Below are 14,360 nucleotides of genomic sequence, written 5' to 3'. Positions count from 1 at the left end.
ATGTCTCACTTAGCCAAAGAAACCTTGAGCTCAATTGATGTCATAAGTCGAGGACTACCTGTATTCTAATCTATCCTACTATACTGATCTATATCTCAAAATGGGTGCAAATAATCCCCAGGTTGCTGAAGTGATTTCAAAGAACACAATGGCATATTTTAAAAGAAACACAAGGTTTTTGGCCACTGATCTCCTGTATGCATCAGAAAGAAGAGTAAGAGAAAACATTTTCCCACATGGGACCACTAATGCTAAGTTACATTCCCACTTACCGCATCCAACTTCATCTGCATTGTCTTCACAGTCATCATCCCCATCACAAATCCAACTCTGATGTATACAGCGACCGCTTGGGCAGGTGTAGAAATTCCCTTTGCAAGTTGCATATGCTGAGGAAGACAACATCAAAGACCAATGACTCAGAGTCCTTTTAAACAATTCCCTCAGCACTAAACGTAAGCACATGCAATGAAAATACAGTACAACTGAGACCAGAATATACCACAAATCCAGACAGGAAGTGCCAATCCTGAGGTAAAAAGCTCTTACTATTCTGAAGGACAAATATTACTGGACCGCAACAGAGAGAAAAGGAGCCACATAGGGAAAACCAACATACTGCAAGAATTTTCATCGCTCCTGTCGCCACAGTCGTCATCATGGTCACAAATAAAGGCTCGGGGGATACAATCCCCATTGTTACACTGAAACTGAGTACTGGAGCATCCACGGGCTGGGGGAAAACATAAAAAAAGAATAAAGGATGAACATGGCTTGGACAATTCCAGATAGCATTAAGCTTACTACAGCCAGGCGCATCGAGTGCTCTTGAATACTTACTGCAGTTAGCTTCGTCAGAAGCATCCCTGCAATCCACTTTTCCATCACAGCGTTGACTTGAATTAAAACAGGCTCCATTAGAACAAATCAGCTGATCACAGGTTGGGTACTCTGCAAAGGAAAATATGTCTGGTTTTAATGTCTTAGAACACAGGTGTCAAACTTGCTGCGTCATATTGCCACCACATGACATTTCGCGAAGTTTTTCCAATTCACAGAGCTGGGGTTGACGTGGCCTGTGCATGATACATAAGGCCCTCGGGCCACCAATTTGACACCCCTGTCTCAGAAGGAATCAAACCATAGGAGTCTTTGTCTCCTATAGCAGTGGTTCCCAAACTTGGCAACTTTAAGTCTTGTGGACTTCAACTCCTAGAATTCTCCAGCCAGCTCTCCACAAGTCTTAAAGTTGCCAAGTTTGGGAACTACTGTCCTATAGAATACAAACTTATCTCCTACAATACCAAGAGTTATTTTCGCAATTTCTTGGGGAAAGATTATTTTTCCAGCTTTTGGGGGGTAGAAAAAGAAGATGAGTGTCTACAGCAGCACAGGAAATCTAATTTCACTGAGTAATAAAATCACTGTAATCATTTTGCCATTATTTTCCATTTTAAAATTGTTCCCTCAGAAGAGAAATAAATAAATGTGTATATTGCTCTGCTTCAGAGGTCAAAGAAACTGCTTGGAAACAAATAATGCACATTTAGCAGCAACAACATATTATTGGTAGATTTATTGTACTAAATTATGTTGAATATAAAATAGAATACCTTAAAACCAACATTCTCACAATAAAAAACAGTGTGATAGAAACGCTTGCTGAAAGAGTCTTGATATTTTTTTCCATTGACACAAAGAGTAGGAAGAAATAAGCCATCTAAATATCCTAAGGATAAGAATTTATTTACTACAAAATTTATATCGCATTCACATTCATAAGTCTTTGGACAGTTTGCAATTTACATAAAAATAACAAAACTTAATTTCAATAAATTCTAAATATAAAAACCTCCAACTTTAAAATTTCAATAAGATTCTAATTAAAAATAGTCTGAACATTAAAATGCAGCAAGAATTCAACAGGAAGCTCACCCAACAAAGTATAGTTTAGATGCCAAATGTCCAGTAGAACTTCACCATCCTTTTCAAAAGTCATGTTCAGATCTTTGCTGGCAAGCATTCTCCAGGAAGATACCCAGTTTCCCTGAAAATAAGGCCTCCCCAGATAATAAGCCCAATCAGGCTTTTGAGCGTATGGACGAAACTAAGCCCTCCATGAAAATATTGCAATACAGCAGCAGGCATGAAGTGACCACGCTCACCACCTCATGCACCTCAAAAATAATAAGGCCAAGAGCTTATTTCGGAGGTCAAAAGAAAATAAAACCCTGTCTTATTTTCGGGGAAACACGGTACTAAGAAGGCCTTTTTTGGGGGCTCCTATCACCCCTTACTTCTGAAACACCTCCTTTTAATTTGAAAACATAAGGTGAGCAGAGTCTTTTTGGAGAAGATGGCCCAAAAGTAACCAGGAGCCAAACCATACAGGGATATCCATGTTAACACTTTGGGAAACTACTGGTAAGCAAATGCGGAACTGACCTATAAAACAAGTTGCATGACTGAAATGCGGGGGTGAAATCAACTTACTTTTGCTACTGGTTCACAAATGTGAGCGCTCGCACGCTCGCATGCGCCACCAACATGCATGCACAGGACCTTTTGCACATGCGCAGAGCATGAAAAACAGGACGTGATGACATTCACGTGGGTGGGCGGAGCCTCCTGCTGCATCCGCTACCGGTTCGCCCAAATGGGATAGAACCGGTCGAATTTCACCCCTGCTGAAATGTCTTTCAAGTGCAAGCAATCTGCTATATCAGATAAAGTTTCTGGATAGTCTTCAAGGCAGCCCCAAATAGAACTACGTTGCAACAATTCAACCTTGAGGTAATGAGAGCAGGAGTAGCTATCTGCAGGGCCAAGATTGCAAGTTGTGTCATGGTATGGAGATCAGTACCATCTTAGAAATGGCTAACAATTTTGTAAATTTTGTAATTCACATTATATTTATTTTCTTTTTTAAAAAAAATTGGACCTTGTTTAACCACCAAACATAATTTCCGTTTCCCAAATGATTTATGTTTTAAGGGATCCTTGGTGGTCTTCATTTCAACCTTAAGCTACAAATATTCTCCTTTATTGGTATAATTTATGTTATACATGCCTTTCTTTTCAAAGCAATTTTAGCAAGAGATTATATTAACAATGTACTAAAAATCATCTTTATCAGGATAATGGTGAGGGGTCATTGCTTTTTATGATTTGTATATTTTTCTAAAACGGCCAGAGTCACTGAGAGTGAGTAGGCAGCCTTAGAAATTTTGATAAAGAAATAAATAAACATCATATTTTGATTCATAGCTCCTTAAGCCTTTCTTCAAAACATGGGAATGTGTACTGATTATTACAGCTGGAAATAGCTCTTTGGCTTTCATGGTGGTTATTTATAACATAAACTGTACCAAACTAGTCACATTTCTGGTGACTTCTAAGAAGAACATATGATGCGTTGCAAAATTCCAAGTAAAACAGCTTTCTCAATTGAATCATTTCACCACTCAATGGCAATCCGGAGCCATGTTTAAATTAATAAATCAATAAATATATGAACTGTCAAATCTTTCCACCATCAAAAATATTCCCAAGTGAAAAAAAATCCTTTGTTTAGGGTGTGATAAAAGTGAGTAGTCAGAACCATAGTAGCATTTAGATAAATGTATTCAGATTATAAATCCTCTATTACACTAGCATACTTCAAATATGCAGCCTCAATCAGTGCAATAACCCTAGTTTTCTGTCCTACAAGTCACAGGCAGCCTTTTGTTGAAGACTGTTGTCAACACCAATACTCTAATTAGTGGCTGTTGAAAGATATATAGCATTTTTTTGGTTCAACACAGAATATGTCATTCTGTAATAATCCCAAAATTTGTGGACTCCCAGATTACTAAACAGAAAGCAAGAATTAACCCTGGATTTACCAAGTACTGTGCAAAACATGTATCATCTTAAAGGCCACTTACGTAGATTACTTGATTGGAAGTAGGTTTCAATTTGAACAAAACCTTGACACAATGGTTTCATATAGTTTGTGTCTTGTACCCTTGTGGCTTTTTTTTTTTGGGGGGTACTTTTGTGAAAATATTTGTTTGGGGAAAGGCTGCAAAACTCCAAGGTTAAAGGCTGCCAGGAATGATAATGTTATAAATATAGCATTAAGAAACTCCACTGCATTTACAACCACTTAGCAAAACATCTGGTCCTGCTATGCTAAAGCCAATTTGGGAACTTTGGACAAAAGTAAATACCTTTCCTGATTTCCAAGCCACACCCACCATGACAGGCAACATATGGCATTTATCATTACATTGAATCAATCTACATCAAGGGGATCAAACTCACGTCATCACGTCATTGTTACATGACATGACTTTTTTTCACCCTTTGTTAAATTGGATGTGGATGTAGCCAGTGCATGACACATCTGGTTCGCGGGCCGCAAGTTTGACACCCCTGAGCTACATTTCTTTTATTAGAAACGTATTTCAGCTCTAATGTGATCTCATTCCAAAACAGATCAGCCAACTGATTGTCAGCTTTTTGTAATTATTTTGTTCCATATAACTCTACCTGGAATCTTTCAGAATCATAGTTTGGAAAGGCTTAAATATATAGGTTTAATTCAGTCATGTAGCCGAGAAACGTCTATTCTATCCTTTGTACAACTTAGAATAATGGTACTTTTTAACTCCCCAATTAGGTTAGGGCAATGAGTCACTAGCTCTTGAGACTGTTGGGCTCAATATGGACCAACTACTTGATGGTCAGGATTTTTTTTATTCCACTTAGCATGTTCTTTAAGACCTTCACTAGTTTTCTCTTCCCAACTTTAGAACTCTGCTCACGCTCTTCTCTTGCTCTCTTTGCCTGGAACCATCTCATGTCTTACCCAACTAATTTATGAATCAGTTGATTTATGGATTCAGATCCATAAATTCACTTCCCGAGTGAAGACCACATTATGGCTCACAAGCCAACTTTCATTTCTAACAAGCAATCCTTAGTTATCTTTGCTGGAAATGAACCATCAGCGCGCATGAATATTAATCATATCAGAGTTTGCAGGAATGCAAAAAGGCAGAAACTGACTGCTATAATGTTTATGCTTCTCTGTTTAACATTTCTATCCTACCCTAGTTACACCTGTTAGATGCTAATATTTAAAGCTGGAAACCTTCAGTTACTATATACTGGTTAACATGAAAGAGTATATTTGCTCCAGAGGTGGGTTCCGGCACTTCACATGCGCACACACGCTTGATGCATGCTGTGGGCGCATGCACAGTGCAATTAAATTTGAATAGAACTGAAAAACAAGATGGTGGTGCCATATTTTTCCTTGCCTTGCCTACATCCTCTAATTCTCCTGTCCTTCTCCATCTGCGTTATTTTCTTTGGAAAAAGCCCAAGGAATAAATAGTTCCAAGCTCTTTTATTCTATCCAAATTCTATTTTGCAGTGCCTTCACGGAGCTTAATTTCCCCAGGTGTTATTAAGTCTGTATTACCTCAAGTCTAATTATATTTGTCTGATTCTGAACCATCTGAACTGTAGGTTTCTTCTGAGCTGTTTCAAGACAAAACTAATATTCAAGGATGTCTAGACAACCCAGGTGATTATCCCATTTTTAAATTGTGATTAAAAAGCCTGAACACTGTGCCCTATCTGGGCATCTTCAGTACCTGTAGTGATGAAGACAAGAGGGCCTTGTATTCCCTTACTTTCCCTCAGTTAATAAACCTCTTTCTCCTTCATCCATCTGTTCTGCAGCTCAAACAGGGCCTGCTGTACGAAGGCCCTCTGATGCATCCTGAACATCCATTATCCCTTCTTTTGTTTTCCTTCTTTGAGAAATGTTTTTTTTTCCCCTGTCAATTTCCTTACTGGATCAGAAATCCAAAGTTTCATTTTTTTGGACACCTCATTCCAATCCATAGTAACCAAAGATAGTCTAAACAGAATATCATTGTATTCAATTTTAATTTCTGCCAGGCATATATGCATACAATAAATGATCATCATCATTTCTCTAGCTCCCAAAGCCCAACCCAGTATATTTTAATGTCTTAACCCTCACCCTTATGCTTATGTAATGTGGAGTTCTGGTCTTTTAACATCAGGAAAAAGAGAGAAATTCTCCCTAGCCTTAGTCCATTACAGAGCAACAGTACAGTTTATTAAACCTCAGAACAATGTCACTGTTATGAGCACATCCTCAGTAATCCATGAAAGAATCTGTGCTGAAATGTTGATAACAAGAAGAATATTGTGTTCATTTCTGTCCGTCAACAAATTCTTAATCTTACAAATTGATTAACAAGCCAACGAGAGAAGGGCTGAAACCAAATCTACTGCGAAAGATTTAAAAGCACTCACGGCAGCTTCTTTCATCTGTTCCATCTGTGCAGTCGCTGACATGGTCACACCTGTAGCCCCTTGGGATGCACTGTCCATTGGAACAAGTAAACTGCTCACTGGAGCATGTTCGCCCAGCTGCAAGAAACATTGTGCTTACATTTTTTTATTTACACACAGACACATCTGTTAGGAATATAATCTAACGGTTGGGTTGGCAATATATAAAGCATGTAACAATGCTGTACCTGTTTCTTTAAATCATACTGTAAAATGTGATTGGTTGCTGTTTTCCTCAATCGGCCATAAGAGGGAGCCAGAATGACTGTTAGCTCTCTGTTTGTTAGATGCTGGGCTGATCTGATCTGAGTGTTTTGGAAGCTGGCTGTTAGAAAGTGCCGTGAGCTATTGTAAGTTTTGCAACTGCTAGCAAACTTTGAGTAACGGACTGTTTGTATGATTATGGACTATGTTATTTGGATTATCCCTTAACTGAAAGACATTGATGACTGACTGTCTTAACCGTGTATGACTTGGACTGTTTGATGGACTCTGATACCTCTATTTCCATGAAAGTAAAAGCCTATTTAAACTGCAGTGTCTCTGTATGCTGGTTTGTGTGTTCTCCAACACAGCTCTCGCAACGCTTCTCTGAACGCACTCACTCTCCCAAACTCGATTTCACTGAGTGCCGCAACAGGGTTGTGTTTGACCCGGAGGGCAGGGGGCATGGCCAGCTTGACATCACTCATGTCAGGGGCACTTGTGGTAGCCTGAAAACTCTGCCAGCGAAAACAGGCTCCTGATCTCTGTTTTCGACTGTGATGACCCCCTGCAACTCTCTGCCAGCAAAAATGAAGCTTGGGAGGGCTGAACTCTGTTTTTGTTGGCAGAGACATCATGGGCTGGTCCTTCACTGTTTCCAGGGCAAACCCGTGGACCAGATCAAAGTACCCCATGAACCGGATCCAGCCCATGAGCTTTGAGTTTGACACTCCTGTCCTACGGCTTCTGTTTCTGATAATATGCTTATAAAATGTATAGTTTTTAAATGAACAGGAATCATCGTTATTTACATCTCCATCATTACAAATGCTTCTCTGCCACTTCAATCATTTGACTGTAAGTGGCTTACAGCATATTTCCAAATACATGTAAGTAAATTAAATTTTATCAAAATTATGGAACAATACAATATCAATATAATTACTGTATTACCATAAATACAATATTCAGCCTAAAGAACTGTTTTCAACAATAATAGAATGAAAAAGCCAAAATAGATAAATGTAAATGTAAACTTCTACACATTCCTAAATCAAGCTTTCATGTCTTGATGTTATTTATGAACTATGTAGATATATTAATGTAACTCCTGTAAAGCTTACCAAAGAAAGGGAAGGTGTAGAAAAGAGCAGATACATCATGCAAAATAAGGCCAATTTCACTACTCGTTTGCTAAACCTACTACAGTTTTTCTCTGATGAGTAGGGAGAATCCTCATTTATCACTACTGGGATCAGCAACTCTGTTGTTAAGTGGCATAGTCATTAAGTGAAACCTCACATAACTGCAACAGGCTTGCAAACTCATTTTGATCATGGTTCTTTAGCAATTCATGTATGATCTTTAAGCAAGATATTGCACGACCATGATTTGCCATTTTACTGCTGGCTTCTTCATTAACTCTATGAATAAATGATGAGAATATAGGGGGTACCAGAAGCCAAATAGCAAAACATGAAAACGATAAGCTGTGACAATCATAATTGTCCACCAGTTGTGAAGCACTTGACTCTCGATCATATGACCACAGGGATAATAAAGCAACAGTAGTAAATGTGAAGATTGGTCATAATAAAGTTACTTTTTCAACACGTCATCATAATTTTGAACTATCACTAAACAGAGCAGTCATTAAGTGAGGACAACCCAAACGAGGTCCAATCCACAACTTAGCTGACTTATTCTGCCTTTGAAAAGAGACAATAACAACATTTGGAATCAAATGACTATATTTAACTTTGTATATGTATATAGGTAGGTTACTTTCATTGGGTGCTCCCTACATTCTCATCATTTATTTTTCATGAACTAAGTCCAGATAAAATGCAACTCACTGTGGCCATAGTTTACCATCCATCAGTGGAAAAATCTATCACTGGAATGTTGCACTCACTGACATGAAGAAGGAATTCCCCAATGAAGATATAATCTTACAGCAATTTCGCTATCTTTAACTGCCCTTTCTTAGCCTGGTTTGTTTGTGCCTCTCGGCTATATGTTAAGTGTTTGTGTTTAGATTATAAATTCTTTGAAGCTTTTATTATACTTGTGCAAGACTCAAGGCAAAACTAAATTTGGGTCTGTGAAAAATTCACATGCAGGAAAGACACAAGGCTACCTGAGGAATCAAGATATTCTGTTTGATATATATTCTTTAATACACTGGATTGCTTTTCTACTTTGCCTGTATTTTTTAAACTGTTACATTATACCAGATAGGAAATCCTTGCCTTCTAGATGCCAATAAACCACAGTATGACCAATAGTAAGATGAACAGAGCAGGGCAGGGCAGGGCAGGGCAGGGCAGAGCAGGACAGGACAGGACAGGACGGGACGGGACAGGACAGGACGGGACAGAACATAACAGAACAAAATAACAGAATTGGAAGGGACCTTGGAGGTCTTCTAATCCAACCCCCTGCCTAGGCAGGAAACCATACACCACTTCAGACAAATGATTGTCCAATCTCTTCTTAAAAACTTCCAGTGTTGGAGCATTCACAACTTCTGGAGGCAAGTTGTTCCACTGATTAATTGTTCTAACTGTCAGGAAATTTCTCCTTAGTTCTAAGTTGCTTCTCTCCTTGATTAGTTTCCACCCATTGCTTCTTGTCCTACCCTCAGGTGCTTTGGAGATTCTCCTCCTAATTAATACACACACAATAAATTGGATTTTCTTTTTGTTAGTGACCAGAAGGCAAATAAAGGGTTTGGGGGTTTTTTGTAGATGTAAATCTTGGTTGACACACTTAATATGCACAACAAACAGGTGGCGAGAGGCAACATTATACATGCTATGATTTTTCACTGAACAAAGAATAATATTGAAGAATATATTCAAATATCCCAAGGTAAGCAATCATGTGACTTCCTAACGTTGATTCAAAAACAGGTGAAAGACTTTACAATGAATCCATTTTACAATGGAATTGGGTTAATGTGCACAAAGGTCAGAGGTCAGTGGAGATTTGGGTTTCAAAGGTCACTGGAATTTGCCCTTTACTGCCTCCCCAATAGATAATATATAACTACTAGCATTTATAGCTCCTATCGAAAAGGTAAGGAGGGCAAAAAAACATACTCGGGATGGAACTATAATAAAAATATTTGTATTATCCTCGGTCAACAGTATCTATATTACAAACCGGGGAAACCATTTCCCAGAAAGTGAACAAAATATGGCCCAGATTAGCAAGACTAGAAAATACTGCAGAGCAAGGGGGAAAGGTGAACTTTTATCATAACAAAGGTATTCTATTTATAGCCTACTCAAATTCTAAAACTAAGGGAAACTCCAAATCCAATCCGGAATGTTCTCACTGTCTGAAAGAAATCCGGAAGGTGAGGAAGCCTAGTGTTTACAGAGTAGTGTATACAAATCTCATATACACCTCTGGGAAGTCCCAATTCCAGTAATGAATGCATACTGAGTTTGGAAATATACTCAAAGTTTAATATAAAAAATTAGGATGCTTGAAGTATTCAACATTTGAGTATTTCAGTAAGAACTGTACTGGACTACATCCATTGGGTCATAATGTAGTTATCATTAAGATTTTGCACTACTCCAGTAAAATTCATCCTGAAGATGAAACTCAAATACTTTGGTAACCTAATGAGAAGGAAGGACTCACTGGAGAAGAGTGTAATGCTGGGAAAGACTGAGGGCAAAAGAAGAAGGGGGCAAAAGAGAATGAGGTGGCTGGATGGAGTCACTGAAGCAATAGGCGTGAGATTAAATGGACTCCATAGGATGGTAGAGGACAGGAAGGCCTGGAGGAATGTTGTCCATAGGGTTGCAATGGGTCGGATACGACTTTGCAACTAACAACCACAGTAGAATTTGCAGCAGAAAAGTATCAGAGTACAAATGTGTATTTTAGGGTAAATGTGTTTAGAAATGTGTAGCTGGAATAAAAACATGTGGTAAATAAATATGCTTAAATTTAAATCCCCTTAAGCACATTTTTCTTGCAGATTTTAAAACGACAGTTTTAGCTGAAGAAGAAATGGGACAGAAAAATGTAAAAAGTAAAAAAAAAACATAAAAAGTTTTTTTTTTAAATTTTTAAAATGTAAACAGGCTGATCTATCCTAATGCAAACAGAGTGAACCTCAACTTTATTTACCCCAACAATCAGAATTAACAATATTCAATTGAATTACGGGGGTATCCTTGAGGTTGGTAAAATGAGGACCCAGATTGTTGGGGGGCAATATGCTGGCTCTGTAAAGCACTGTGAAGCAGTTTATAAATCTAACTGCTAGTGCTAATGCTATTTAAAGACACATTATTAGATGGCATTTGTGCAATTAATCTAAAGATAAAGGAATTCAAATCTAAAAAGAAAGGATGCACTTAAGGAGGACCCATTAGAAGTAACCTTATATCAACTCAGCCCATTGGTCCATGAATTTCAGAATAATTATTCTGAAAGGAAACAGGCTTTCTTCCATTTTAGAAAATAAACGTTCTGGAAATGCCAGGGATCGAATTACACTAATTCCAAGCAAAACATGTGCCATTCCAGTAATCTATGGGGCTCATTACCAGGTCATAACTTACGACATTGCTGATGTTCATCAGAGCCATCATCACAATCTTCTTCATCATCACAGACCCATGCCTGAGGGATGCATTCTCCATCACCATGGCACTGAAACTGGTTTCCTTCACAGCTTGGATGTGCTAAAATGGACAAGCAAATTGTATTTGAATGTTTTGGTTTAGATGTTAGGTGAATAAAGGACTCGGCTTGTAGTCATATAAAAGGGGTATTTTTTAAGCATTAAAATTCTAATCTGATGAATTCAAATAGTGATTCTAGAAGTGTAATACTAGGCCTCTTGCTACATGATTAAGAAATCAGCAAGTTAGGAATGTCAGACAGCTGAGTTCAAAGGTCTTACTGAGCCATAATTGGCTTGTTTTTTTGCCTTAGTGCCATGTTTAAACCTAACTAGTGTGACTAATTCAGCAAATGAACAATATGTGATCCCAGCCAGTAACATATGTCCCTACCAGATAAAGAACAGTCCTGCTGGACTGGACCTAAAGTCTAAAAGTTTATGTGCAGCTTCCAACCAAATATTTTACTTGCCTATTCACCTCTCCAACACCATCACACAGACATCAACACAAACATTCCCATATCGTACTCTTCAGTATCTTAGTTGTTGTTTAATCAGTATGCTTCATAGCCATTAAAAGATCTGTTTATCATGAATGCATCTCAACCTCCCAACTATGTTTTGGTCACCTTTCCCTAACTTGGTGTCCTGATCATCTCGTCTCTATGACATTTCCTGGCAATGAATGAGGAAAATGATACTTAATGCTGATGTTTGGAAAAGGCCAAATGCATTAAATAAGCTTAATTCCACTTACGACAGCCGGCTTCATCCGTGTCATCTGAACAGTCTCTTGCTCCATCACATCTCCAGTCCTCAGGAATGCAGCGCCCATTTCCACAACGAAATTGGCCTTGCTCACATCCTGGAATCAAGGCATAAAATGCACGCTGTTATTTTATTTTATTAAGTGTGAAATGGATAATATTAGTACCAACATTCTATATTGTTTTCTCATCACAAATCGGGAAGTTCTTATATCAGCAGGTCAATGCAACTGAAGACAATATAACTGTTAAGTCACGTTTGAATCAGTACATAATACATAAACCTCTACACAAAATACTGTCTACCTATTCAGAATTCTGAAGTGTGACCCACAGGGTTAAAGAGAAAAGAAAACATCATGATAAAGCAAACTCTCCACCATTGAACCTGTTCACAAAAACAATTTATGAATTTACTGTATCTGTGTTCTGCCTTCTGATGCCCTTGTCATTATATAACAAACGGGTTAGGATTTTAATTAACCTAAGAATAAAATGGAAAGCTTTATGTTTCTAGAATCTTCTGTAAACATTCATAGAACTTGCATGGAGCTCTGTTTAGTGTTGAATATGATTCGGCTGTTTTGGCCTTAAAGCAAATGTTAAGTGAATTAACAATTTTAGCTTCAGAGAAGTCACCAATTTGAAATTATGTTTGCTACTCATATGCTGATTTAATGGGATATGCAAACAAAGACATGTTGTTTGTAATTTTATGATTTGTTCTGATCTGGGTTTGTATATCTCATACATATAAATCAAATAAGAGCAGCTTTAAAAAGTGAAGAGATAGTTAAACAATAAATATTTCACTCCTTTACAGGAATAATCTTTGTTGTTAATATATGGTGAAAACGTCTTGGTTAAATCATGTTATTACTTCAGAATTCCCCTTTCCAATGACCATATAGAATAGATAGTAAGGGGTATACAAAACTTCATTCTGGTTCACTCAACCTATATATTCCTAACTAGCTTGTCTTATTGACAAGTAAACAAATTAGGAAATGGGTTGATTAATGTATTGTTCAATTAGTTGAAAAGTCCAAACCTGACTTAGCTAAGTAGGATTAGACTGAGCTAGTATCTGGATAGTAACCAACAGGAAGCCCAAGAGGATAGGTTAGGATAGGATAGGTTACAATGGGAAGTAAAATGAAGCATAACCAGATCCCAGAAGACAATGGCAAGCTACTTCTGTATTGCTAAGAAAGTCACATGGACGTGTCCATCAACAGTTGAACCTGAATTAAGACTTTATTTAAGAGCAAGAATCTAGAGTTGTTAAATTAAGGCCAAGATTTAAGACAACCCCCCCCCCAGCTCATTAACTTTTTAAGACTGCAATAATTCATGATATGTTAAGAGAATCCTTTCTCATTTGCTAAGTTATTTGCATTAAAGGGAGGAGTAAGGTTGGGTGGCTCTTGCTATGCAAATTTCTCCATATTTGTTATAGAGGAGAATTATAAGAATCTGTCCTTTAGTTAATAGAATAGAATAGAATAGAATAATAGAGTTGGAAGGGACCTTGGAGGTCTTATTAATTAATAACTTTATATCATTCAAGCAAGTAGAGCTGAAGCAATCTGTCAGCATGTTTTAAAATGTTTGATTCATCTGACATGAGAATTATCATTATTATGGTTTGTTGCAAAGTCAGCCAGATGTTCAGACTGGATTTGTCATTTTTTTCTCTGTCTCTCTATTGAATCCTTTCCAAGGACCTGGAATAGGCAGATATGGACATTTGATGGTATTACAAATATCTTTATTACTACAACTATGATTATTACTGCTTTTTTCTTTTTTGAAGTTAACTGGTTTTCATGAGATGGGGAATACATAAATTTAATAAATAAATATTAATTGATTAATTAAAATTCCATCATCAGCAACAGAAACACAGAAAATAATATGTGGAAAATCTAATAAAACACCAGAACAATTTAATGAAGAGATTTACTAGGTGACTGTGATTAATGCATTAACTTTTTCCCCACCCCAAAAAACTGTAGGGTGCATGCATCTTTATATAAATAATTCTTACAGTATGCCAAGGCCTTCAGATAAAATTTGGGTAGTGGGATAAATATTAAATGCATTCAACCAAGTTATTTTTTCATGTAGCCTCAGAAACTACAGAAGAACACACTCAAAAGACGGTAAAGTTTCTGCATTTATCAAATTAATACTTTGCAATTCCAATGTCAGAAATCAATTACCAATTGTATTTTACCTATCTTAACTAAAGCAAGAGACATGATAAGAGGCAAGAGGCTGTTATTAACTCCTCAATCACACAAAAAGATGGGCAGAAAAACAACAGGTCGGCTGAGCCTGAGCGGAAAAGC

General features: G+C 37.5%; 1 protein-coding gene across 1 annotated transcript in view; it reads right to left on the bottom strand.

The window, feature by feature from the left end:
- Positions 1-14,360, bottom strand: part of LRP2 (LDL receptor related protein 2) — a 161,947-nt gene that overhangs the window by 126,226 nt on the left and 21,361 nt on the right. Inside the window, 6 exon segments of the mRNA XM_032224888.1 lie at positions 273-389; positions 620-733; positions 841-951; positions 6,343-6,459; positions 11,175-11,297; positions 11,997-12,104. Of these exon segments, the coding sequence (XP_032080779.1) occupies positions 273-389; positions 620-733; positions 841-951; positions 6,343-6,459; positions 11,175-11,297; positions 11,997-12,104 (690 nt within the window).

This window comes from Thamnophis elegans, chromosome 1 (assembly GCF_009769535.1).
Source record: "Thamnophis elegans isolate rThaEle1 chromosome 1, rThaEle1.pri, whole genome shotgun sequence".
NCBI lineage: Eukaryota > Metazoa > Chordata > Lepidosauria > Squamata > Colubridae > Thamnophis > Thamnophis elegans.
The sequence above is the reverse complement of the archived record's forward strand: the minus strand, read 5'-3'. Positions and strand labels throughout refer to the sequence as shown.